Source organism: Takifugu rubripes, chromosome 6 (assembly GCF_901000725.2).
Source record: "Takifugu rubripes chromosome 6, fTakRub1.2, whole genome shotgun sequence".
In the NCBI taxonomy this organism is placed as follows: Eukaryota; Metazoa; Chordata; class Actinopteri; order Tetraodontiformes; family Tetraodontidae; genus Takifugu; species Takifugu rubripes.
Window position 1 is genome coordinate 4125348 of NC_042290.1, and position 27691 is coordinate 4153038.

Below are 27691 nucleotides of genomic sequence, written 5' to 3' on the forward strand. Positions count from 1 at the left end.
GCCAAATAAGTGCCCTGGCCTTTCCAGTAGGGGCTTTAGTGTTAATTATGATTCTGTTTGTTACTCCTGCTTGAGCTGTTTCTCAAACCACAATGAGCAGGAGTCCTGGGAATCACTTCTTTTGTATTTGGTAGGTGAAGTCTGACTCCAGCACCACGGTCAGCGCACTGTCGCCTCCCTCACAGTCTTTGGGAGCCTTCACAGCAACAGACGTCAGTCTGTTTTGGGCAACTTGTGAGGACCTTTATCACATTCTGCCGTACCATGTTCCAGTGTTTAAAATGCCAGAGATGCATTAACTGACTCCTGAAAACTGGCTACTTTTCAGAGAGTGTGAGGCGCATAATTCAAACACTCAAAGCTGTTAATTCATGCCTTAAATTGGGGCCAAATGGATCAAATGTGGATGTGATATGCTGGACAAACTCACGGGTCGCCGTCTCACCAGAAGAGGGCATTCCGATTCTGCGTGACAAAGTTGCCATGGCGGGCAGACGTGATTAACAATGCCGTCGTGCCGGATTTCAACCCCAACAAGCCGGAGAATGAAAGGGACATTTGGAGGAAAGCGGCGATAATTTGGATATCTGAGCTTTCGTCTTTTCACGAACATCGGTGGATAACGGAGCGGGCACTTCTCGCCTGTGCGCCATGCGCGGATGAGACTGAGCATCCTTCAGAAACAGAATCGCAGCGGCTGAGTTAGGACAAGGAATCGGAGGGTTGTTTCAGACGTTCGTGGAAACCAAGTCCTGCTTCCCCCCCCCCCCTCCTTTGTGTAATCGTATTTGTGAAGTTGCGGTGGGATTTTCGTGATTTTTTTTCAATCCCCCGATTCTCGGTGCGCATGTTAGACTGACATGAATTACTTGGATGTGGCTCGGTTACTGCCTGCACCCACTGCAGTCCTCTTTTTAGCTGTAACTTGAAAAGAAAGAACGATTCCCTTCGCGCGAAGATACGGACAGCGCGCTCTAAAACTGGATATTGTGATTTATTTATTTTTTTGAAAACCTTGTTGGTTCTTTTTTTTCGAATCTGGAGTTGCACCATAAGGACATTTCGCACCCTTTCTGGTGCACTTTCGTGATGCAGAACTGAATCGGATAGCGCAACCAGGTCCGGGAGAGAAAAGGAGCAGGTGCGCGTTGGAGTCAGCGGCTGCGCGGAGAAACCGAGCCGGTGGATTAGGACGGTACCTGACTGTGCCGAGCGCGTCATGCGGACACGGACGTCGCGCACAAATCGCCATTAAAACCTGTAGGCTGGAGCTGACAGAGACGCGGATATGGGTAAGTTACGGGAATCTTATCTCCAGATCTTCTTATTTATTTATCTATTTTTGTTTGTTGATTTGCGCGTGGGTTGTTTCTCATGCGTCAGCTTGGCTCCTTTCTGAAAACCTTTGGTTCTGGACTTGAAAAAAGCAATGATTCCCCCCCCCCAATAGCACCGTTGTGTGCGTGCGTTTTACAGGTGATTTGGTGAGCTTGGGGATTGTGAATCCCGCACTGTAGCCTGTTACTCGCAGACCTGCACTCCCCTCAAACGGCAGTTTTTATTTTTATTTTTTCCCCAAAGCATTTCCCTCAGAAATCACGACCCAAGAGAGAGAGAGAGAGTTTTTAATCTGCCATTAAGCGATCTGGCCATCTCCCCCACCCTGAGCGACTGGTTAGAGTGGGCTGCCTCGCTGACATGGACCAAAATGCTAATCACAGCAAATCTTGGAAGGCAGTCAACTTTATAAAAGCGTGGTCGCGCATAATCATCGATCGCTCCTTGATCTGCACGCAAGACGCCCATGGTCCAGTTGGAGACCGGCACTAACGCCACCACGCAACTCCTGTGGACTGACCGCCCGCGCTCGGATTATGCTTGGTGATTCTCATTCAGGAAAGTAGTCGTGCCCCGCACCTGCTTTGAAGAGAGGATCCAAACTGTGCGCTTCATGTGCACCAGCGCAGTTCTCCAGAAATACCGGGTTGAATACGTGTTTGTTTTGATGCGCGTTGTTGCGTTTTTCAGGGTAAATGTCAGTGAGATATGATCAGAATATCCCCTTCATTCCCCTGGCGTGTTTCCTCTAACACAGGTTAGACACATCCATCAGTTACACTCTCATAACCCACCCACGCACCCGCTCTCCCTGCTCTCCCTTCACTCTCCCACTCCGTTGAAATGTGCTTACTTTTAGCCCCATTTCAGGCAAAAGATGCAAACAAAAGGTTTATCCCAGCCCTGGTCATATCTTTCATTTGTCTTTGGACCGACATGCGGACGGCCAAGTTCACTTGCGGTACTGTGTCATGGAGAGTGATATACGGACCATGTGGGCTGCTGCACCACATCAATATAAACTGCACAGGCACACGGCGCTATACAGTACAGCCTGCTGGACTTCACACGGAATTTATGTGCCGCAAAGCAACAGGATGTGCTAAATTAAAGGACCTGGAACTGCCGATCCAACCTGTCTGAGGGCACCAGAGCTGCAGCGATTTTGCTGCTGTTCGTCCAGGTGCATGCACCAGCCTGCAACTGCTGTCATCCGTGAAGCCTCATGCAATTATTTGCAGATTATATGGTGCTGTAGTCCATGCGTAATCCACCGGTGCAGCTGACGAGGATGCTTTTCATTAACAGCATGCAGTGCACTTATGTTTCATGGACCGTATCATTGGAGATCTGCCTTGCAGAGAGAGGACAGTCAGACAGGGGTTATTGAAAAGTGGTGAAGGAGAAGGATTCATGTGTTTATACACCCCTCACCTCCATATAAAACAGGAGTGTTTTATGATGTTTATTTTGACCAATCACTCTGCTCTGCCTTATTAACGAAGGCGGTAGCTTTGGAATTATTTTATTTTAAAAACCTCAGTTGACTAAAGTAGCCCTCGTGTCCCCATCCTCTGCTGCCTCTTTAGCAGCTGATGTGCATCATTGTTAATTCCAGCAAAGGATGTGGAGGGGGTCATCAGGTGCACCTCAAAGGGGATATCCTTGAATAAGTGTTTGTTTTCTGAAGGGGAAAGCATCCATTATCTATTCTGTCTACTGCTCTTAGAGTTCAGGGTTGTTGGAGCTGCGTTTGTTGAGATCTGGGCAGAGGAAGCTGTGTAAGGTTTGCCAATCACAATATATATGACAATAAAAACAAACACCAATCTAAGGAAAATGATGACTAAAATACATTTGGTTATAAGGACAGTTATGTAAGATTGTCTAAATAGACTTTATGTTAAAACTGGTAAAAGCAGAGCTCTAAAATTGGCAGGAAATACATCTTTTTCACCGTTTCGAGGTTAATTTAAACATAACACCCACACTGAAATGGCCCACAGTGTTTATCGGATCATGGTAGAACACAACCAGCTAGCATGCACACTAGCCGGTGCGCTCTGCATACTATTTGCAATTATCAGGGGAAATCTGGAGGCGATCCAGATCACAATTATTCAAGGTCCACCAGGACTTAAACACTATTGTCAACATTGGAAGTAGACTAATGCAGACCAGTAGATGATACAGCAGAATAGCTGAGTCCCGCTGAAATCAGATGGATGGTTTTTAGATTTATTTGTATACCCGGAACCCAACTGCAACACCAAAATCAATTGCAGCTTAAAGAGCTCAACAAACTGCAACTTGAGAAATGAGCCATTTATTAAAACACCAAAAAGCAAAAGCGCGTCCCTTTGAGAACAAACGCTGTCAACACAAGCTAGTAAACCTGCTGCAGACGAGCAAAGGCAGTGCAAAAGCACACCACGCCTCGGAAGAAAGGCTGCAGATGATGGAGAGTATTTGTCACACATCAGTTTTTCCTTCCATGAGTGCATTTGGTTGTAATCTCTTTATCTAAACAGAAAATGTTGCATGGAGTGACTATTTTGTCCTATAGCACATGTCAGGAACATTAACATCACTATTCAGGAACCATAGCAACAACTCAGAGTCGCTCTCCAGAGATATTACTTATTTCCTGTATTTGCAGTGTGCATCTTTGTTGCATTTTAATGTTTCCTGGCATATTTATCTACCGGTACATTGCTGTAAGGGTCAACAATATGTTTAGGCATTTCATAGGTTGCAGTGCACGACCCATTAAAGTGTCCTGATTGTTCCTGATTTTTCCGGCGATAAAAATGTAAAAGATAAAAATGTAGCGACTGAAGCTATAGTGAGATCAGCTGAAGCAAAATTTAACAGTACCGAAGCTCCCTCTTCGGTACTGTTTGTGTAACTGAAGTTTGGCCATGAAGGATTGTAGCCACAGTGATCATGGTTTTCCTAGTTTGACAACTTTATTAGGAAGCTTTTGTCCTAATCACGCCAGAAAAGTTTTATCAGCACTTAAGAATAAGAAGTTCTCCTGCCTGCAGCCCTGCTGTCTGATTGGTTCATCTCAAGTTCCACCATCCCCCTCTGTGTGGAACTGTTACCAACAAGGCAAAATTGACAGTGTCTGTGACAATAGTCCCCTGGGCGCTTTTCTATGTTTCACCCTAATCAGCGCTACAAATACACGACAGCCACACCGGGACACAATGTTTTCCAACTCCAGCCAGAATGAGCCAGACTTGGCAGGCCTTGCCATCATCTCAAAGATAATTGGGGACTAATAGGATGGCTAAGGCAGCTATGGGGACATCGACCCTCATGTGGCTGTCCGGTCTCCATGCGCCGACAAGGCTGAGGCTGGTAGCATTTTTTTTGTCAATGACAGGCAGCAAATAGCAATGAGCCACTTGTGTGCACTCAAAGTGCACCAGTTAGCGAGTCCATTTGCCAAGTTATTAAGCTACATTTGGTTTTATTTTAGGTCAGCAGTAAAGTGCACTCACTCTCTCGCTCGGGTTGAGAGGCAGAAATGGTTATCTTTCTTGGCCCGAGGATTACAGGACTGTCTACTGTATAGCTAAACATGACACAGTTACCTTTGGAGCAGACATGGTCAAACAGATGACCACAGAGGGACCACAGTCATCCATCAAGACCAGCGCGAACGATAAAATCAAGAAAAATGATCATACTAATAGTTGATTGGTTAATGAGAGATTGGTGGACCGTTACAGAAAAAATGTAAGGCTTTGCATTATAGCGCCATCTTGATGGCTCCATCTTACAAACGCTCCCAACAGCAGCTCGAGAAAGGAGCAAGAAGCTGTTCCTGTAAATCACCGCAGCAAAAGAACAGTAATGGTGAGAGGCACATCGGGTATGAGATAATAGAGACGCAAACCGATGAGTGACATCTCAGAGGGCGACTTGTGTTCCTTTGCGAATAAGATTAGAGGAGTGGCAGAGAAGAAGTTGGCTTACAGAGGTATTAGCACACGGAGCGCTCATTAAACCACGTAGAGTGTCACTGAGGGGAGAGAGGTGTCTCGTGAGGCACACACAATCTGAAAGCGATGACAGTCACTTCTAATAAAGCAAGCCTATTATACACAAGGGAAATAAAACCAATAGGAGGTTATTTCAACATCCTCCTGGGACTCAAGACAGGCGCAACATGTAAAACAGCCAATGGAATCCGTTAGCCAGTCATGGGGTTTGTCAATTAAATTTGTATATTTGCACCACACGTGGGGTTGTTTTTGCCTTTGTGGCTGTTTTGCTTTATGTTTAACTTGAAAACAAGGGAGATGCATGGAGATATACTGCATCTTGTGATCACCAGAAACATTCTCCAAATGTATCACAAATGTGGGATCCAGGATGGAGAAAAGTGATTGATGTGTGTGCTGGTATAATCAATAGCCAGCACAAAATATTTGTACTGTTTCCTGATTCCCACCATCTGTAAGGAATGATGAAAGATTCTCTGGAAAACAAACACTGAGTGTGTCTCTTTTGCCCTTGCTCTCTCTCTCTCTCACACACACACACACACATTGTTACACACATACAAACACACATTTTAACCCGTATGGGATATGCAGATGCTTGGTAAGGAGGGAAGCAGTTATGTTAGATCCCGTATGCTGAGCGAGGCCTCTCAGCTGCTGAAATCTCAAAATTATTTCTGCCAAATCCCCCAGGGATTATTGAATATAATAGAAAAGTGAAATTTTACAGCGGTCTTATAGTGCATGGCCCAGAGATTGCTTACTTTAGCTAAAGCTAATCACTCTTTGTGTGGAATATCCATTTTATTAGGTTGCTGCCAGTCAAAAAGTACTTAATTAATACTGATTAGACTATGGCGATCCAGACACATTTTATTGTGTCTCCCCTACCACAACCCAGGCCAACCCATACCCCCCCCCCCCACACACACACACACACACACTCACATACCATTGCTTCTTGGGGAAATCAATGTATCTTAATGACATATCATTAGCAGCTCGGTAAAGGGGACCGATTTTAATGGAAACAACTTTGTCTTCCTCACCTTAAACCAGTGATTGATAAGGCGGGAGGCTGCCAAACCCTTTTACTCACTTTTCAATTTGAAACCGAGCCCCTACCCACGGTGCAGCTCTGCAGGCTCGCGGTTTGATTTGAACCTGCGGAAAACACAGGCGATGATTCACGCGCGCCTCTTCCGTCTTTGGTTCAGTTAAGCATAAAATGGCTGGAGTCTTCACTGGAATGCCCCTGGGATCGCATATGCAACCGGCACGCTTTTGAATGATAATTTGCTGCGTGCTGTCTGCTTTTCACATTTTTCTCCCACAATTGCTGCATTGATGGTTGTGAATAACTCAATAGAAATGCAGATACAGACAAATAAGTGACTGAGGAATATAGAATTTTCCTGGCATTTTTACCACATAAATTAATTGATTAAAGCAGTATCAGTCAGTTAATTAAAGGTAATAACTAGCAACCATAAAATGAGCTCATTTGAACACTTAATTTAAATATCTTTGGAGTAAGCATTGTACCTCTACCTTGATTTATGAAACACTTTATTCACAACATAAAAAAAACATTGAATTTAAATATAACATTTTAGACTGTCAGTTACTGTGAAACCTTTTAATTGTATCTATTTAGTTTGCAAAACTATTATTGCAGCCTCAAACAAGGCCTCAAGTAAGCAAAGCCTCAAAGCAAAGATTTTAATTTCTGTTTAGTAAGATGAAGCACACAGCATCTTTTCCGACTTTACTCATAAGCTGTAAAAAGTTAGCACTTAATATGCAAAAGTCTAATTTCTCTTTCTTTTTCCTCCAAATACAGGCTCTACTCTGCGGCGTCACTGGCTAGTGATCCAAATCCTGATGCAGGTGTGGCTGGCGGCGAATCCATCTTTAAGTGAACGTCCGTGCCCAAAGAGCTGTCGCTGTGATGGGAAAATTGTTTACTGTGAATCAAGCGCCTTTCGAGACGTTCCGAAGAACCTCTCGGGAGGCTGCGAGGGTTTGTCTTTGAGGTACAACAGCCTCGTCAGTCTTCGCGCAGGACAGTTTGTGGGCCTCAACCATCTCATCTGGCTCTACCTGGACCACAACTACATCACGTCTGTGGATGGGATGGCTTTCCAAGGGGTCAGGCGGCTCAAAGAACTGATCCTGAGTTCCAACAAAATCACGTCACTTCACAACACGACATTCCACCCTGTCCCCAATTTGCGTAATCTGGACTTGTCATACAACAAGCTGCAAGCCTTGCAGCCTGGCCAGTTTCAGGGTCTTCGGAAGCTTCTTAGCCTTCATATTCGCTCCAACTCTCTAAAAATCGTTCCAATGCGTCTTTTCCAAGACTGCAGAAATTTGGAATTCCTCGATCTCGGTTACAACCGCCTCCGCAGTATTACTCGGAATGCCTTTTCTGGGCTAGTCAAGCTTACTGAGCTGCATCTGGAGCACAACCAGTTCTCAAAGATAAATTTCTCTCACTTTCCCCGTCTCTATAATTTGCGGGCACTTTACCTGCAGTGGAATCGCATTAGATCAATGAGCCAAGGTCTGACCTGGACCTGGGCCTCCATCCAGAAACTGGATCTGTCCGGGAATGATCTGACAGAAATCGACGCAGCGGTTTACCAATGCTTACCCAATCTGCAGACCTTAAATCTGGATTCCAACAAGTTGACTAATGTCTCTCAAGAGGTTGTTGATGCCTGGATCTCCTTGACCACGATCAGTCTCGCTGGGAATGTGTGGGATTGTGGCCCTGCTATTTGTCCTCTGGTGGCCTGGCTGCGAAACTTCCGAGGTCCCAAAGAAACAACCATGATCTGCGCCTCCCCCAAGAAGGCCCAAGGAGAGAAAGTGATGGATGCTGTCGATGCTTTTGGTGTTTGCCAAACTGATTCAGCAGCAACTCTCACCGTTAACATCACCCCGACACAGTCCAGACTTCCGGCGCAAACTGAACAACACCCGATCATTCTGACTTCACCGACTCGTACCAGAAAGGGAGGAGAGGGATCTGTGCAAGGACCCACATCGCCAGCTATCACTCGCCCTGTAGTGCCCCCATCGGAGCAAGACTTGGAACCCGTGTCCTTCCACAAGATCGTGGCTGGAAGCGTTGCCCTTTTTCTATCAGTCGCTATGATCCTGCTAGTGATTTACGTGTCCTGGAAGCGCTATCCCAGCAGCGTCAAACAACTGCAAGAGCACTCAGCAGCAGCCCGCAAACGCCGCAAGAAAGCTAGAGAGACGGAACAAACCCTCAGCTCTCCACTGCAGGAGTACTATGTGGACTACAAGCCCACCAATTCCGAGGCCATGGACGTGCTTGTCAACGGAACTGGACCCTGCACCTACACAATCTCAGGCTCCCGAGAATGCGAGGTATGACCCACATCACCGCCACTCCTCCTATACAAAACTCTGTCCACAGCAAGACGACCAGAGGTAATTATTATCACCTCTTGAATCGATAATAGGTCTGATACTTGATTACTCAACACTGCACAGCATATTCTGTAAAAAAAAAAGAAGAATGTGTGACTATGGATTATCATTAAATAAAGGTTTTCTGGTCCCGTTATGCATAACAAGCAGCCTTTTGTTCACAGAGATGTTATTGATTATAAGCCTAATCTCTGTTGAAATGCAAATGTTTGCTTTGTTGCAGAATTGTCAGGAAATTCAGATAAAGGGACTGATTACATTTCCCGAGTGACAGCAGCGTAGATGTTTCGATGGAGTTTGGACATTTTTCAGTCATTTGAGCATTATTTACTTTCATTGCAAAGTTTGTCTTTCATGTGAGTCTGATGAGCGGTAGCGGGTGAGGTAAACAACGGAAGGCTGGGAAGAATTTGAATGCTGAATATTTTTCACAAAAGATAAACCAAATGCTTTTCATTGGGACTGTTAGAACCTAGGCTAAGTTGTTTGAAAGCTCTGAGCGTCCCAGCAGCATTTCCCTTTGAATTTTCTATATTTCACACAAAAGCCAGAGTCTTGCTTCCCATTCCCTTTCGGAGCAAGGCATGCCGGGTGGCTGCAGTGTTGCAACTTTTGCCAGAAAGATGGCAAGATCCTCAGAGGCGAAAAAAACAGACATTTAACTGCTGTAGCATGGCATATACAGTATGTTCTGCTAAGACTTGGTATTGCACGTAGTTGCAAGACAGGAGTTACAACAATGATGACTTCAACTTGGTGGTAGGCAGAGCCTATAACAACGCACAGCACAAAGAAGACTCATTCTTTTCTGAAACTTACATTAAGGGAGTGGACGAGGTCGACAGTGACTGGTAACCCAAGGATGACCCTCGGGCAAAGATGAGTCTGGGAGAACCGCATAAGAAACACTCCTGTCATCAAACAGCCATAAATGCACGCGATTATCACCCCCCTCTTTCTGTTTTCACGTGACCAACCCACTCACGCTAGGACTTAGCTTTGAAATCCAGGCTTTTCATGGCAGGGATTTTTCTGGCGCGCTCCCTTGGAGCAAAGACAGTGAGGAGGAGAAATCCTCCCTTCACCTTTTCCTTTTTTTGTCATTCCTGTGTGTGTCTCGTCCCCAACATTCCCCAAAAAAGTCACCACTTTGATTGTATTGCCCCCACCTTCTTTCTGCGCTAACTGTTTAAATGAGAAAGTGAGAATTATGGAACAATATTTAAAGAAATATTTCTACAATGAGTTTCAGTAATCCAGACACAGCAAGGTGTACATGACAGACAAATATTTATTGGCAGATTAGTCATTTTAATTAGCGCGTGACAGCAGCCCACAGAATTCTTAATCAGCATATACAACGGTAATACCTGCACACTGACATTTACAAACATTTTAATGAATGCTCAAATTAGAGTCAGGTAATCTACCCCAAAATTATTCCTCAATCTACTTAATCACTGTCATTAGCCACAAACATGCCTTTTCTCTTGACTTTGAGTTTTTGGAACCAAAGGGAATACACACAGAATACAGATGCAGGACTAGAGGAGCGTGGGAAATCCAGCTCTTTGAACCCAATATGGTATTTTTACTAATACATGTTTTGTCTTTCTTTGTGGTGAAACATTTTGAGTAATTTTGAAGGCGTTCCTGTAATTATCACTGTAAATCCATCAGCATTTCCATCACACTGGTTGCAGGTGGTAATGTTCACTACAGTGCACCTGGAAATCATCTCTATTTATACATGCAAACTGTCAGAACAACACAACAAAATAGGAGCAGTATGCACAGAATATCTTAATATACTCTGAATCAGATATATACGTAGAGGATTTTAGTTCATGTTTAATAGGTTTCAGTTGTATATGCAGTCTCTAATCTCATGTTGACTGCTGATTTTCTCAATTCTCAAACAATGAAAAGCTATTACGAGAGGAATTAACCTCTCCAGAGAGGAGATACTGAAACACTGGAGCACTCAAACAAAAAGGAATTGTTTGCATTCCGGTATGTCATGTTCCAGTGGATAAAATATATGGTTATATGTTATTCCCAGCAATCATTCCCGCCTTGGTGTTAGTTGGCTTTGACCACTATCAAACACCTGCTGCACTGATTGTGGGGCTGGGGTTGGGGGGTAGGGAGGAGATTGTATCTATAAAAAAAAGGGTACCGTATTCACTCGGAAGGACTGCAAAGTAAATACATCACTGTGTCTCCAACAGTTTGAGTCAAAAGGGGTCATTTACTGCAGAAAATATTGGATTTCTCCTCAACATTTTATCCAGGCCCAATTGAATTTGTCAATTTAGCTCTGCCTCGTCAATCGGTCAGCAAAATATAGCCCGTTTAGGGACACAAAAAGGGCAAGGACAAAAAAGTCAGGAAATAGGAAATGTGTACGTGTCAGTCCTGTTATCTGCACGCATCAGTCCCAATAAGATACTGTTCAGTTTCTTCCTATTTTAGTCAAGTAAGGCGATAAAGAAGAACGATGAGCGGAGCTGAGCGATCTTTTAAAAATAGGACAAATTGAGTTCCGGTGAGCAAGTATTTGATCCATCTCATATACTCCACCTCCTTATATAAGCTGCTCCTGAAGGGGGAAAGTTGGCAAATGCAGGTAATTTAAATCAGGCCATTAGCCGAACATGTTTTTCATCTCCCAGTGCGGTATAGTATAGTTCTCTCAGCATTGTGTACGTTCCTCATAATTAAATCTATGAGAAGAAAGTTCAAAAGATGATAAAGATGATTCATTAATGAAAATAATGCAGTTGGCAATTAAACAAGAGGGTACGTACACATACACATACAGAAAGGAGGTTAACTATTTATAATCCAGGTTCGTTTGCGATGAACTATTTTATTTTAATTACTGATTTGTTTAGGTGTAGCTGACAGTTCTGTGGCCTTCCTCCTTCCATTTTGTGTATTGAGACATCACTGAACGCAGGCATTTCGGCCCCCATCTCATTGTATAACGCTGTAGAACGCAGACAAGAGCGATCAGTCAGCGGTCCGCTAAGTTCATCCCAGACTCCCTTCCCATCTTGTTTCCACATTTTGCTGCACTTCCGAGGACATAAATCACCGGGCAAGAGGGCGCCAGCGGCGGCGCGTGCCGTGTTCTCTCCACCTAGCGGCCCTCGCTGCATCTCTTCCGCCTCAGATCTCATCCTCGCCGAGCGGGAACGGCTCATTCCTCTCGCGTCTCGTCTCTTATTCTGCGCTGTCGCTGGAGCTGACCCCTGACCTCTTCACATGATTGTCCTTTATCAGCAGCCATAGCCACTCGAACGCGGCTTTGGTAGCCTTTGATGAATTGCCTGAAAGATGATCCTCATTTCCCTATGTCACCTTAACTTCCGCACCAAAGGGATCATTTCTTTTGCCACTCGCTTTGATCTCATTCCTTTCAAGCTGTACTTCTCTTGCGCTGCTGGCCCTTTTTTTATCAGAGCATCACTTGTCATCAATTTGAATGTGATTTAGTGGGTTCACAACGCAGCGGCAATCATCATTTCCCCTCCATTCCTTTCTTCTTCTCACCTTTTATTTAAAGGAAATTGTACATCTCCATCAGATATAATGCATGTTCCTGACCTTTGCCATCTCTTTTCTCTATTCTCCAACTTAAGTATTATGTGAATTATGTGGAAAAGGGCTAGAAGAAGACTTTTATCAGCGATTCAAAAGTTGTCTCGTTAAAAGAGTTTCTGAATCCCATGAATCCTACAAACACATTTCGGGATCATTATTTCTTGGTGATAGTGAGGCCTTGGTGGTACTACTTTTAACGTTCGGGTCAGAGATTATGATTCAGTTGCTAATTGCATAAAGCAGGTATGCTATCTCTCATTCAATCCTTGTATCTTTTGTCAACATTTAGCATTATGGGAGACGTGCACCTTTCATGAAAGAACGCCTTGTTCTCCTCATCTAATCCTGCCTGCTCCTCCCGGTGCCACACTGCGCCTCCGTGTGATCCACATTTAACGAGCGCATTAGATCACCAATGCAGCAATTACGTTACCTGTAAGGAGGCAGAAAAAGCCTCGCAGTTCTCACACCAGCAAAGCGTGAATGCATCATTAGTAGCAGGGTTGTTGTTTTTCTCTAGCTGGTATACATTTACTGACGCACATGATGAACCTTAATGGTTTACATGTGGATGAAACCATCTCATGCTGCAGTTACTATCATTTATTCCCGGCAGGTTCCCTCACATTCAAAAACACTTTTCGAGGCATTTTTTTTTTCAGCTTATTGCCTTTTTGAGTTGCCTCACTTGAGACGCTCCTTCCTCAACCTCGACATAATATTCAATCTGCAGCAAATTATGAATGATGCATATGAGAGGGAATTAAATGCTACTTAAAACAACCTCCTCAAAACCGCCCAGGGTAGCCTATGCAGACGTAACTGCGCATGCATAATTGCGGTGATGTGAGCACACGTGGAGATGAGGAGCTAATGATTATGACTTTGTCGCTAACTGGTGGGACGGGGGGAGGGGGGACACCTCCACCAATGTGACGATGCAGCAGACAGATGCGTGGGTCTCTGATCGGAGCTGACAGCCAGCGGATCGGTTTGGATTTGGGCCGCGAAGGCTCTAAAACATCAGCAAACACTGCAGTTTAGCGGGCCAGCGTCCGCCCTGTCCTCAGCCCTCTCACAGTACTCTAAACAGGATCTCTTTTCAGTTTTATTCATTCATTTTATACACAGAATGTTCAGAAACAGTTGCTGATTGCTTCTTTTTTATCTATAATTTCAGTAAACATAAAAAAGGCGGGGTTGAGAACTCTGAAATGACAGTTTTTATTTGGGAATGAGAACGTGTCCTTGGTGTCCTTGCGCTGTATCGTGACAAATCCGTCATGCTGATTTGTCCAGGCTGTTGCTTTTTTGCCATCTCACTTGTTCTCTGAGTGCCTTTTGGCAACGCGTTTGATGACTCCGGTTTTTGTTTCAGCTCAGCGTTCTCGTGGCCCGTTTGTTCCGAGAAATCAGGCAAATCTGTGAATGTGGCATCGCAATTTACTGAAGGGCACAAAGTCAAGAAACGGAATAAGTGAAAGTGTATTTTGAATATGCAGTTATCCTCCTTGACGGAGTCACGCGTGGAACACAACGACAACTCTCCGCCGAGATTGTTGGGAACAGCGTTGAACATGCCAGAACCTTTAACAACAGTGGGCCTGAAGCTCCAGCCGATCAAACTCTTCACTGTCAAATGAACTCTTTTGATGTTCATATTGAAGCACTCCACAAAATTTAATGACTGTGCTTACGAGCAGAGTAGCAAAGCGTCCCCCATGCCAACAGCCTTCCAGTCTTCCCATTTCAATACTCATTGTAATTCTTCTAAAGGACAAAAACATATTTTTACACTGTCAAAAAGACCTTTTGCAAACATAAATCCAGTCGTACTACATTATCTAAGGTGGACAAAACAGAAGCAAAGGTCAACCTAGCAAAGGGCAGTTGGATTAATTCCATGTTCTATCATGAAGACATACAGAATAATCAATAAATGTAAGTGTTCAAGGAAGATGCACCATGTGTTATTGCTGAAATTAGATTTTGTGTAATCAGAAATACTAAATAAATATATGCCTTTCAAGTAAACTACGAGCACTGAGATAGTGAGTTCAGCTCATTTATTATTTGAGTTTCAGAGCATTCCTCCTTTGTAATTGGTTCAAACTTTGCAACTTTAAAGTATCTATCTGCTGTGCGTAATGACTGCCTTTTTTTGTCTTAAGGGCACAGTTAAATAATCCTGGATCTCTTCCAGATATTGACAGCACGAATCAAAGCTCTACCCTTCCGTCACACGCCCCGTATAAAACTTTCCACATCAGAGCGAGCGTGCAGCCGCGGCGCGCCAAGAATATCGAAACATCTCCATCTGAGCAGGATAGATTATTTTCGAAGGGAACCATCCTGCCAACCTTCTTCCTCCTACCTCGCGTGAGGCGCCCATTTGCGAGGCTGCTCCACACTGCGGAAGAGGGAAAGGTTGCTTCTTTTGAATAAAAATATCTCAAATAAAATGTGCGCCACCGCAGGTGAATTCAGACGAGACTGTCGCCTGATTTCTCTTCATTACGGATGCTTTTACTGGAATAAATTGCTGTAACTTTATAAATTAGGTGCATTCTTTCTCCACAGGGGAAAGAATTTGTATTTATTTATTTATCATGTCTTTATCTCACCACTGGCCTGCTGGAGTTGAGCAGACCTGCTCACTCTTAGTGAAGCATTATCCACTGAATTGACATAGCCAAAGCATAATTAGCCAGTCTTGCCTGTGAAGCTTAGCTTACTGGTGTACATTTTCCTTTTGAGTAAAATTGGTTTCATAAGAACATTGCGTAAGTTAAATCTCATTGTAAGGAATAACAATGGGTAGCGTAGTTAGACAAGTGTTGTGTTATTAAGACTTGTCATTATACACCTCTGTGGGTGGACAGTTTATTCACGGGTTTTCTACTTTGAATCTGCAAAAGCAAGTTTTTTAACCCCACAGACATAAACGACTGTTTTTACACTGTCCGTTCACACAGAACACATGCAGTTACTCATAAACATACAGTACAATTATCACATGCAATCACACAGCGAGAGGTGGCAGAGTGAGTAATCTACCCCAAATAGGCAGGATTTGCTGAATGGTGCCTCAGCAATGATCTGAAAACGTCTCAGCACCCCTCCTGCTACGCTTTTTTAATTTTTTGTATGGAGTCTGGACTTGAACTAGAAGCCCCCTGACTCCATCCCCCTCCCAACAACAAATAAATGTGCATTTTTATTGTTATATATATATTTTATGCTATTGTCAGCTGCTGTCTATTTCCTGCATTACGACTTTCATATGAAACTAGTCGGCGGTTCGCAATTACGAAGCCACTTTACACTTAAAACATTTATCATAGGAAATGTAACAACCAGTTAAATATACCCAACTAAAGTATCTTAGAAAATATTTCTTGTCTTCTGATTTATCATTTTTATCATATGCCCAAAAATGATAGCAGCGATATAACGTATTAGTGATGGTATAGAGGATAAGAAGAATGGTGATGGTGGAATGGGCAGGTTCTGATTCAGGCCACATCAGCAGCAACTATGCTACTTATTTTTTCAATTCTTTGGTCTGTGATGTGGTGGTCCTATGGGTTCCAAGTCAAATAAGACAGGAAGACAGGTGAGCCTGGCCCAGTGGCATGTTTGAAAGGATGGAGGAGACAACAGGCGGACAAGAGAAGCAGTTAGAAAACCAGAGACATCAGGCAGTGGTCCAGACTCGACAGTTAGAGTGGCAGGCACTCGTTCTCACAGACGCAGCTGCCTTTGTCCACGGACAGCTGTCCATCCTCTGATTGGTGATGGCTCTAAGCTGTTTTGAAGTTAGATATTCAATCAAAGGCGAGGTGCAATGGATTGACAGGTGGTCATCTGTCAGATAGGAACTGCAGTGCATCATGGGTGAAAAAAAACAGGACAACTTCTCTCAAAAACTCTCACAGTGCATTAGGTTCCATTTTGAGGCCTTTCTTTGCAGAGCCTCTTTCCTCTGGCTCATCCTATTCCCTCCACTCCCACATCATGAAAATAACAGGTTAAATTCTGGTCAGTGCCCTTAAATAAGAGATCTGGAGCTGGTCACAGCCCCCTGCTCCTCTGTCCAAAGGTCAAGTGTCACCGTATTACCGGGTAGGTGGAAGGGACACCTGGACAGCCGCTGGGTCACCATCACCGAAATGAGGAGAAGCTATTCTGAGGCGCCGGCATTTTGAGGCAGCCTGAGCAGAATCCTGCAACAGTGTGGGTTCTAAGCAGAATCATAATTTGGCCTTTAACAAGCAGCGCTGCATTTATTAACATAATTATCAACACAAAATGGAACTCCGCTATTAATCTTGATAAACCTTTTGCTAATGTTTGCCACATGATTTTTGAATAACAGTTCATTGATTTTTATTCATTTTTAAATCGCTGACTGCACAAAACTCCCTCATCTGTTCCAGTAGTTTGATCAGATATTAAAAAAAATCCTGATTGACTCGTCCTGCCTTTTTATGAACAAGTAACTGTTTAAATGTATCAACATCCTTCAAGGGAGGTCCTCCAGTGGTGCACAGGTGTACTAACTGCACATGCCGCATCTACATGTGCCTGCGATCGGACTAACCTTCACTCGTCTGTATCCCCCGGTAACCTCTCAGAGCCACTCTCTCCGCCCTGTCAAGAACATACATTATTTTTAGTTAATTACCTGCCGCTCTCGTCCTCCCGCATCTCACTCTGCGGCCTGTGGATGCAGGTTGTCTCCCGCCGCAGGAGAGACGTGAGGCCAAACATGATGGATGATACCTGTCGCGCCCTGGCTCCGTGTGTCCGAGCCCAATAGAACATCACATTCAGCAGGCAGATGTCCCAACCTTTGGTCTGTGCGGCTCCACCACAAACACGACAACGGCGAGTGACACTTACAGCAAAAGGAAACAAAGGAGAGGAGTTTTTATTCTAGCTTTTCTGGTGTTAAATCAGTCCCATTATGCAACATGCTTTGGCCAACAAATTACTCGGAGACCGTCTCTCACGGCGGTCCCTCTCATCGATTGAATTCACAGGGTAATAAAAACGGAGTATTGACAAAAGTGACAATGGATAGGTTGGGGATTGATTGTGTCGTAAGCCTGGTGGGGAATCGTAGGGACCGCGACCCCTCTCTGCATTCACCTGTTGTCCCCGGAAATGTCAGAATGATCACAGATAATGACGATCATAAAAAAGATAAAACGAGAACGAGCACGGGGGCCCACCTGAGTCGTGAATCATCCGACGCCCACCCACAGTTGAAAATCAATGATGATGATGTTAATTTGGAGCGGGCACATTTACAGAATTCCAAATAAGCGTTTCTGCATTTGGTTGTTTGTTTTGGGCAGGTAGGACGTCACGTTAGCATCAATGCGCAGGTGTGACATCTGCAGTATATTAATTTAGCTTACCTGCATTACCTAACAATAACCTTTTATTTTTTTACATATTCTCAAATTGTGATTTTTATTTTTACTACTCAACTGTTTTATGATTTCAACTTTTATGTATTTCAATGCTTTTTTCCAGCTCTTGGGTCAAATGTTGTTGTGTTGGACTTTCTAACTAAAACTGGATCTGATAGGATAATAAGTCCCTTGTCGTAAGCCTGGTATTGCAACATCCAGAAATGGCCACGTCGAGATATTTTTGTTTTATTTTTTATTTTTTTAAAGCTTGAATGAGAATTTGTGAGAAGAAAAACAAAAACAATGCAGGGCCAGCTTCTCCCACATGCTGTTCCAAGTGGCCTCAGACTCTCAAAATTTGAACAATATTGAACATAACACTTTTGGACTGTTTGTTATAGTGTTTTGGAATAGTCATAAAGTGCACTCAAGGTAGCTTTCCCGTGCAAAAAAACCTAGCTTGTTTTGGCTAAATTCAGGGTCTCAAATCCTCCTGTCGGTTATTCTCTCTTTTCAGTGTTAGTTTGTCGCTGATTGGAGCCGTGACCGTGCAGCCTGCGTGACAATGAATGGGGTCGCTCCTGTACTGCATTTACGACATTCATCTGGAGACGTGATTTACCGGCTGCTCTCAGCAAGTGAGAAGTGTCCTCATAATGTGAACATATACAGTGGGACATCGTCCAAAGTGAGGAGACAGTCACTGTGGAGCCATTGTCCTTCAGCTCCACTCTGATCCAAAGGAAAAGCCTCAACCTAAAGTATAGGTTCTGACCTTAAATGCTATTTTTAGAGCCAAACTACTCCGTTGTTGGCAAAGGATGAATACAGTTCTGCATTTCCCTACACAGCTGAACAGCACGAAAATGAAGGAGTCCCCCCCCCCCCAACCTTCACCTTTTCTTTAACTTTTGAAGAATAATGAGGTGCAGAGGAGCAATCAGCATTGGGTTAACTAGATTTGAGTTAACAAATTGGTGTTTTGGACCTATGGCCGCTGTAGCTGATGGTTTTAGAATAATCTGTGCCGCACACATTTGCGCTCAGCTGAGATTAAAGCGGCGGGAGTCTGGTTATCGCTCAAGGGTGAAAGAATTCACCTGAATCAAGAAGCAGAGATTCTACCCACACGCTGCTACAGTTGTCTCAGGGACTGGATTTAGCTAGCGTGCAACAGAAGCAAATCTGCTCCAGGTAACTCACAGAATGTGAGGCCCAATCAGGATTTGCCAGGTGTGGGGGGAGGGGATAGGTTGGTGGTCCTGAAGCGAGATGGGAAGTTGGGGATGGAGAGAAATTGATAGTGGCGTGCAGAGAAAGAGCTCTGCTCAGCTCCCTCTGACCTGAGAGGCACAGCCCCGTTTGATTTAGTGCCAATCAGAGTTTTTAATGTCTGAGCAGTGCATCATAATTTATTAGCATTATCGTAAACTTGTGCCGGGGAGAAGGCGGCAGGGCAACCGTGCTCCCTCTCAGGATGAATTACTTGCTGCAAGTGTCAGTCAGTGTAGGAATGGTGACAGCAACCCCCATCCACACTTGTTGTTTTTTGGGCCCCCCCAACCTTTCCACGCGGCGCATCGCAGACGGGCCTTGCAATAAATATTCATCCTGTCATATTACGCCCTAGATGGGGCCAAGGATATGAGGTGAAGGAGAGCTAAAGGCAGGTTTAAATTACATTCTGGACTTGTGGCGGTGGTGTCGTGGTGGGTGGGTTGTTTTTTCTCTTCAGAGGCGAAGAGCATTATTTGCTTTGGATTCATTAGTTGGATCCAATATTAAAATGCAATAAAAATGCTCAAGCAAGAGATGCGAGAGAAATTTTAAGTTATTAGAGTACAAAACAATTTTAGATGGCAACAACTGTGTATCTTCATGGGCCTTGATGTTCTGTTCGCACTGTAAGATTCACACAGCATTATCAAAATAAATTGCAACTCATTTGAAGGCCCAATATGCAGTAATATTAAAATCTTGATGCCGCTAACTCTTTTTTATTTGCAGTATAATTCTGCTAGTGAATTTTGGAAACAGGAGATGGAGCGAGTACTCTGACTCCAAAATGGAAACCGGCCCCTAAAGTAATCCCAAAGTGACTGCATTAGTCCAACTAAATCTTGACTTTAAATGCCAAACTAGCACACCCAGATGGTGCGACTGAAAGTGGATCTACTCCTGCATGCATACCAGTCGGACTAGAGCCGGAGGAGATCCTCAGCGTGCACTCAACTTCTGTGCCAAATTCAAACCTGTAAAAAGCAGCACAGAGGAGCGTTACCAGAAAAAGGCAGCAGAACATGGTGACAGCACATCTCATCTTAACAAAAAATAGAGCAGACAGAGGTGCACCATGTGCAAATTGGAAAGGTTGTCAATTGTCATGCCAGATTACCTCAAGGTTGCTACCATGCAAGCTCGCTATTGGCAATTGTTGTGACTTATGTTGACATAGTACAGCCCAAGCTAAAAGTGTTCCAATTGCCACCATTCGTGGCAAAGGTGAGACGGTATTGACAATAAATCGATTCAAGTCTTGCATGTGCTCCAGGAAAATGGTCCGATTTAAGGACTTAGGTGGGTGTGGGATCGGTACGTGTGGCTGTGCACGTAACCCTATAGGCTGATCTCTATGGAAGACCTGAGCTTTAAGCCTTTCATCACCCTTGAAAAGCTGTGGAGTTAATGGACTTAGAGCAACAAATCGCTTCCAAAATGTCACTTGTAGATTTTGGACACAAATGTAACATCACAGTTTTCTGTGTGAAGCATTTAATTCTGTGGCAGCCTGCATTTGTGCTGGAAGCACACATACCAGCTAATGAATGAGGGAATGCCCAGCACAATAGACGGGCTGGCTTTGGGAGTTTGTTTGGGGCCTGTGTTGGCATATAGCTCAGTGGGAGTGTGACAGACAGACACGCTGGAATCCAGCGTGAATCCAGCCCTCCTTAATTAGTGTCTCTACCGTCCATAACGTACCCACCGATCCTCCATTGCTCACTTTTCTTCCTCCTTTCCTGCAACCCCCCCCCCCCAACACACACACATCTGCCTTTTCTCCTTTCACAGTTCCTATGTCTGCTTTGCCATCTTCCCAGGCTTGACCGCGCGGTGACAATATGCTGTGAGGTGATAAAGAACCACATGCCGCTTCAGAGGGCAGCTTAGGCAAAAGCCGTGCTTGTCTGCGCGCTGGCCTGCGCTGCCACTAGAGGACGAGACAAAAGCCCAGCTGCAGGCAGCAGAGATTGCCTGTACCGCAGTGTCTTTAGAGATATGCCGTCTTCCCCACAATGTAGGTGGTCACGGCGCTGCTGAATGGCTGGATGCCCTGAAAGCCGCACCTCTAGCGATCAGGTCACGGCGGCAGCCTGCAAACACCAGCTGGATCTGTCTCTCCTACATGTAGGGACAAAAGGCCGTGGTTACATCTGCAGCCAGGGCCAAGTCAGCTCCGCTGAAAGATGCAAAGTTTGACGGCGGTGCCATGGCCTTTCCCATCCACACCGTGGGTGAAATAATGATGCGGATAATCCACCGGCGGCCATTTGAAATGACGACATGGCGAATACTGATTAAGACTAACTGTTGACACTCCCGCAGACCATGCTGGCACTATAATAAGGCACATGATGAACTCATCAGTGCCTAATTGTCTTTTCTGAAAACGTTATTATAATCGTTCCCACAGAGAAACTATAAGAACATGTAAAAAGTAGATAACTGGCAAAATAAGCATTTAACAGTTGGTTCATACCTTTATAGATGGGTTAAGCAGCACCTTTTAATACCTTGAAGTCATGAATGTGGGGTAACATCAAGGATGTGCCTCGTTTTCCCTGTTTGAAGTTGTTGCACACATCTATTGAGTGGAAAAATCGACTGCCACAAACATCAAACATATTTCTCCACATAGCCCTCCTCACATTACTGACACTCATTAATGTATATGCATGATCTCTGCCTATTCTATCCTCTACCTGTCCTCCTCCTTCTCCTCTCTCTCTACCCAGCCGGCCATCAGCAGGAGGGTCTCTCTACATGAGCCTGGTCCTGCTCAAGGTTTCTTCCTGTTAAAGGGGAGTTTTTCCATGCCACTGTTGCTTGTTGGGGGTCAGGCCCTGGGATTCTGTGAACCACCTTGAGACAATTTTTTACCGTAACACACACTATATAAATAAAAATTGACTTATAGATGTAGCTTAAAACCTTTTATATTCTGTATATGGTGGGATGCATGCTCAGTTGCACCCTTTAGCTGAAAGCTGATTGTAGCACTTCGGCAAATTGAATTGGTGAAGCCCATCTCACATTGGACATTTATTAGTCCAAATCAGTGGAAGGACACAAGCAGACTGCCACCCTCCACTGTCTAAAACCAGTCCAGATGGCCGATCATTGGGTTGGTGTGCAAGCGCCTTAAAAAACTGTTACTGGCAGAGTTCAGGAAAACACATCAGCACTACACTCATCACTTATTGGAAACCAGTGAAATCTCCCGTCTAGCTGCTGAGGAAACTTTAGCTACACAATATTATCATTTTCATTTATCTGTGTAGACCAAAACAGATGGTGTGAGTATTCAGTTTCCATTCAGGTGAACGGACTAGATGAGACTATATGAGGCAACTCATAGTCAATGAACACACCAACAGCTGTCCTCCTTGTTTTCATTATGTATGCTAAGCTAACTAACTGCAGCTTTCTTTGACCTTCAACAAGATGCATATACAGGCTTTAAAAGTGCAGCTTGGTCTTCAATACTGCAATAAACTAACCCCTGAATGATATTTAAAATGTTTACCAGTGATGTGTGATCGGAATTTAAGTAGTCCTCATTACTTTAAAGTATTCGGTAGTGTCCATTTTCCTGCCTGTGTGGTCTTAAAGGGTAATTCACTGCTATTAAAAGACATTAGATGGCATTATTGACAGCTGATTATTGCTCAGAACTGAGCTACGTGGGTGTTTGGGCGGAAACATGATTCTCATCAGAACCGAGGAGGCTCTGCCTTTAAGCAACATGCTGAGATGGCAGCGCAAATATCCAGGGTATTTTGGCTTCGCTTTACAGTGGGAGGGAGTGGGAAGGTATCGTTCATCTTCATTTATGTCAAAGTCTGAAATGGCAAAAAATGTTTCCAACCCATTCGACATTCATCTATGACTAATATGTTTGAGAATTTCTGTGACACACGTCGGCATGCTGAAGCCTTTCACATGTTTTTTTCTGGTATTTTGTACAAAATGCACATTTACGCTCGACTTGATGGGAGTTAGATATTTATTCTTGTCAAACTTCTTACTAATTGCAACTCTATTTATAAGCAACTTCTTATATTACTTATTACATTTTGCCTGTGCTAGTAGTCTGTAGCATATTGTGAGCCATTAGGTTAGACTGCATATATTTCTTTCTGCATATATCTAGTCTCCTTTGGCAAAAATCCAATTAAATATCAATCAAAAACAGGCTTAAGAACTATAATTAGTTACATTTATTTATTTTGTGATAACCCTTAAAAGCAGTGCACATCGTGTGTGTGTGTGTGTGTGTGTGTGTTACTGTTTAAGTCGGTGTTCTTTGGAATCCAGCAGCTATAATTCACGCTTCCTCTCAGCTGTACTGAAGCAATGCTTCAAATGCCAACCCGTTGTTGTGACTGCTTTCAGCACGAGGCTTTGGTGGCATTTCAGAGTTTCCTTCTCTCATTTCATCGACCAAAAAACCCCGCAATGATTACTTTAGGTTCCGGCAAACATAAAGATTCACAGGCTGGTGACGTGAGCGTTGCGGCCAGGCTTTGATTTCACGTGCCTCGATAAGAGGTGGCCTGAAAACAAGTCCGGATTGGAACCTCTCTGTGTTTTCCGTGAAACATCTGGGAATATTTGACTCTAGTCTGTAATCCCAGGTTATTCCAAAGCAGCATGTGGGTCTGAGAACTTGGCGCTTTCAAGGTTCTGAGCTCTATCTGGTGTATAAAATGATTCACAGCTACACTGCAGACTGCAGATTTAACCATCAGAGTCCCTCAGCACTGAGCTTAAATCTGTTTAGTCTGCTCCAGTTGAATGTTCCGTTCTCCCACATCTTTTAGTTCTTTGACGTCGTGAATCAGCTTTCTTCCTCGTGCACTGAAAACAAACTCCACAAAAAAAGGCTTTTCTTTCTCAGTGCGGCCCATTTCTTCTGTATTGGTTTTTTTTGGCTGTCTGTGCTCCCGTTCCTCGGTATCATTTGCATGGCCTAGTTTCTTCACGGGGGTTCGGTGAGCACTCTCAAGTAGACACTTGGGCTGTAAACACTGCCTCCACAGCGAGTTCCTGTTGGCTTTTCTAAATGCATTGATCCACAAATTCAAAAAGGCATGCCCACACTGGCAAACTCAAATGGATTCTCTTATAAAATGCACATTTCACACAGTTTGACCAATTTGATCGAGTTAATAATTAATCAGCTAAAAGGCTCCTCTGAAATGCTGAATTCATCCTAATGTTTTCTCTTGTGATTACATACTCAAGGACAGTTGGGCATCTATATATGGAAGATTATTTGTATTGAAGACCGTGGAATTTGTTTGCCTAAATAATAATATTAAAAATAAATTCATGATGTAAAGTGGCTTTATAATTATTTATGTAACATGCAGCAGCAGTTATCTTTGTCCACCATGGAATTAATGGTATAAACAGCTGGTTAGAAAGCTAAAATGAAGAGGAGGGTGGGATTTTAGTCACCGCCCAGCACCAGCTGTATTACAGTTTATCTTTAATTGTTATTTGAACATTGTTGGTGTCTCTGGACCATCTTTCCCCTTTAAAGTTGTTTCCCTGTCAATGTGATTACTAGCAAATGCCAATGAGACTGGTTACTGTGACGACAGCATGGTTCCTCACGCAGAGGCGTGAAATGGTCTTTTGTGTGTGGAGACTGTCATTAGAGGCACTTGTACGGTGGTGGCGTCTGATTTGTCAGTTACGAAGTTTGAGTGTAGCCCTGTGATCACAGATTCACACATAAGGAGGATTTTATTGTAAATATTGTGGTAGCAACCATTTGTCTTTTTGTAACAATTCATCAGACAATGAAAACAGGTGCATTGAAATGATACACAGTGGATTGACATTTACAATGGCATTTACGATGACATACAATTGGAGTAGAAGAGAATTAGAAATTAGAGTACATTTAGAAATTTGGATTTGAATTAAATGTATATGAGATGTAAAGGAAAACATGTCATCGTGGGGACCACTTGTTTACTTCTGAAGAAATAAATCCAACAAAACAACAAAATTGCTAATGAGGGCCTCCATGTGTCCTAATGCTGCATATGAATAACGCATTTTATATAAGGTCAGCCCTCTCAACAGGTCAAGTTGAATGTGGCTTCAGACCAGATTCAGACATGGATTTGAAGATTTATTTGTATTTGGAGATAGATTGCTTTGCCAAATTGCTACAAAATGCAAACAAAGTCGTAAATTTCTTGGCAGCTGTAACAACAGTTCATAAGCAAAAACGTTACTGATTTGAACGGCCGCTGGGTCAGCATGTGCTGCTGCTGCTGGTCCCAAGATTAAAGAGTAATGGAAACATGGCTGCCGCGGCCTGGAAGAAGTTTTGAGAGATAGGAGGAAACCATGCAGGCACTCTTCCAAGCACACACTTTTATCAGTAGAGTAGCCTATGGGCAGAGGGAAATAAACAAAAAAGGGCCTCTGCTGTTAATTAGGGTCAGTGATCTTATATCTCTGAAATATTCAGCGGAGGAAATAGAGCTTGTCCAGCTTGTCCAGACATCACCTTCGCGTAGCGTGGCCTCCGTTCCCACCTGCCAAATTCCCTTTCAAATTGAGTTTCAAATGTGCAACAGCGAGTCGGGACCAAACAGCTGTGCCTTCTTTTGCGTTTTCCTTGACAGGAATCCGTGTTTGCACGCGCAACTGTGATCTCTCTTCCTCACTGCTTTTGCAAGAATTTGAAATTTAGTGTCCGTGTTTGTTGAGTCAATTTGCCTCGCAGATTTCGCATCCCTCCTGTTTGTTTTGAGACTATTGTCAGTTTCCCCATGCACACGAGTCAATGTACAATATGTATATACGCAAACATGGTGCGTGTATACCGAATATATATATCATTCCTTCAAATGCCTTCAGGGAACTGTTGTGCTTCTTTAAAAGAAAAAAAGAAGAGTCCTTATATGTAGAGACAGAAGCATGTGGAACTGACAGATGCATAACTTCATAGCAAATGATTAGCGAATGACATGGGCACATTTGCATGCACTGTTTGGAGGGAGAAAATAAATATACATATTATAAAGCTAATCCCTGACTGCATTTACAAAGCTTTCTGGGACACCGGAGCCCCAGGAGGAAGCCGTCTGTGCACCATAAACAACTTCTGTGAGTTAGCATACGTGCGTTTCTGGAGAGAGCCGATGGGTGCAGCCAATAAAAATGGAGAATAGATAATACCCTGAGGAACTGCTAGCTGGGTCTGCGTGGAATAGGTGATACAGGAAGGGAATTGGCTGTGTCTCCAATTCACCTGTCAACATGAGTGAGGCACCTGTCTCATCGAGGGCATTGACGGCAAGATGGACACTGTTTCCATAACAACGGAAATTTTCCCGGTCTTTCTGACTTGTGTCGAGCTGTTGTATGGGATAAGGACTTTAAGTGTCAACGCGCTGGTCCCGCAGAGAACATCCGTGTGGGGAACACACGTTCTGTCCCTAACGCGGTGTTCTGTTGTTCTCTCCTATCCATTGTCACATTGCTCTGCCTTTTGATCGTGCTTTCGGCATCAGACCCGGTACCGAGGAGCCGAGCCTTGTGCTTCACCCCTTCTCCAAAGTGAAACAGCTCTCAGTCTCTGCAGTTTTTGCCAGAGGTGGTTTTGGGTCTGAGAGCTGCAGGAAGAGCCAGTGAGTCTCTTTACTTCGCCCAGCAGATCAAGGAGCACCGGTTAGAATCCCATGGCTGTCTGTAAAGATAAGAACAACCCACTGCGTAAAGGATGTTTCCGGTGCTGTCCATGAATTCCCCTGGATGAAACTTATCAAGCCTGTGATCCTGGATAAGGCCGGGCTGCATACTGACACACGGGGGTAATTCGGTTCATCCCAATGGTTTAGTAAGTGCTGCTGCGGGGAAAAAGGAGGCTTCCTCAACTGTTCACAGCTGTCAGCACAGCGTCACGGGGTGTTTAAAGGTTTATTTAAACAAATAATAGAGAGCAACTGGCACCTGAATTTCTCTCAGCATCACTCGCAAAGGATTGTGGTCCAGAATATAATGAATGTGACACGAATCACCAAACAGAAAATCCATTCCAGGATGTATTGATATTCCATCAAACATGCTGTCATTGGTGTTTATAGAGATGTGCCGGAATCATGCACGCCAGATGAGTGCAGCTGCAGTATTGCTTTTTAAATTCATGTTTCAATAGGTAAGGTCAAGATTATTTGCATCTCTTAAAGGAATCAGAATTACAGTTCGCATGTACATTTTTATACGTTACTGTTTGGATGTCATTGATTTAAGCTAAATCTGACGAATCTGGCGAATGGGGAAAAAAAAGGAATTGCAGAGGAATCAAAGATCCACCTTTCCATTGTCACACAGTCGGAAGATGATGAGGCCAATCTGCTCCATGCAGGGACAAACGGTCCCCTGTTGGCTTACTGATTTTAAGGCTCTATGTTCATGTTATGTTCCACCAACTCTCATTATGGGAGCAGCAGGTGGCCTTGTGCTTCCATAGGACAGAAACTCCACATTTTCTCACTCATAGGTGCATCCTGATCTTCGCTGAGAAGA

The 27691-nt window shown here is 43.9% G+C and overlaps 1 protein-coding gene across 1 annotated transcript in view; it reads left to right on the forward strand.

Annotated features, from left to right (window-relative positions):
* Positions 1–331: 331 nt before the first annotated feature.
* The window catches only part of LOC101073264 (leucine-rich repeat transmembrane neuronal protein 4), a 77391-nt gene continuing 50031 nt past the window's right edge, over positions 332–27691 (forward strand). Inside the window, exons 1-2 of the mRNA XM_029838032.1 lie at positions 332–1292; positions 7198–8759. Coding sequence (XP_029693892.1) covers positions 1289–1292; positions 7198–8759 — 1566 coding nt within the window. The 5' untranslated portion in view covers positions 332–1288. The remainder of the gene's footprint in view (positions 1293–7197; positions 8760–27691) is intronic.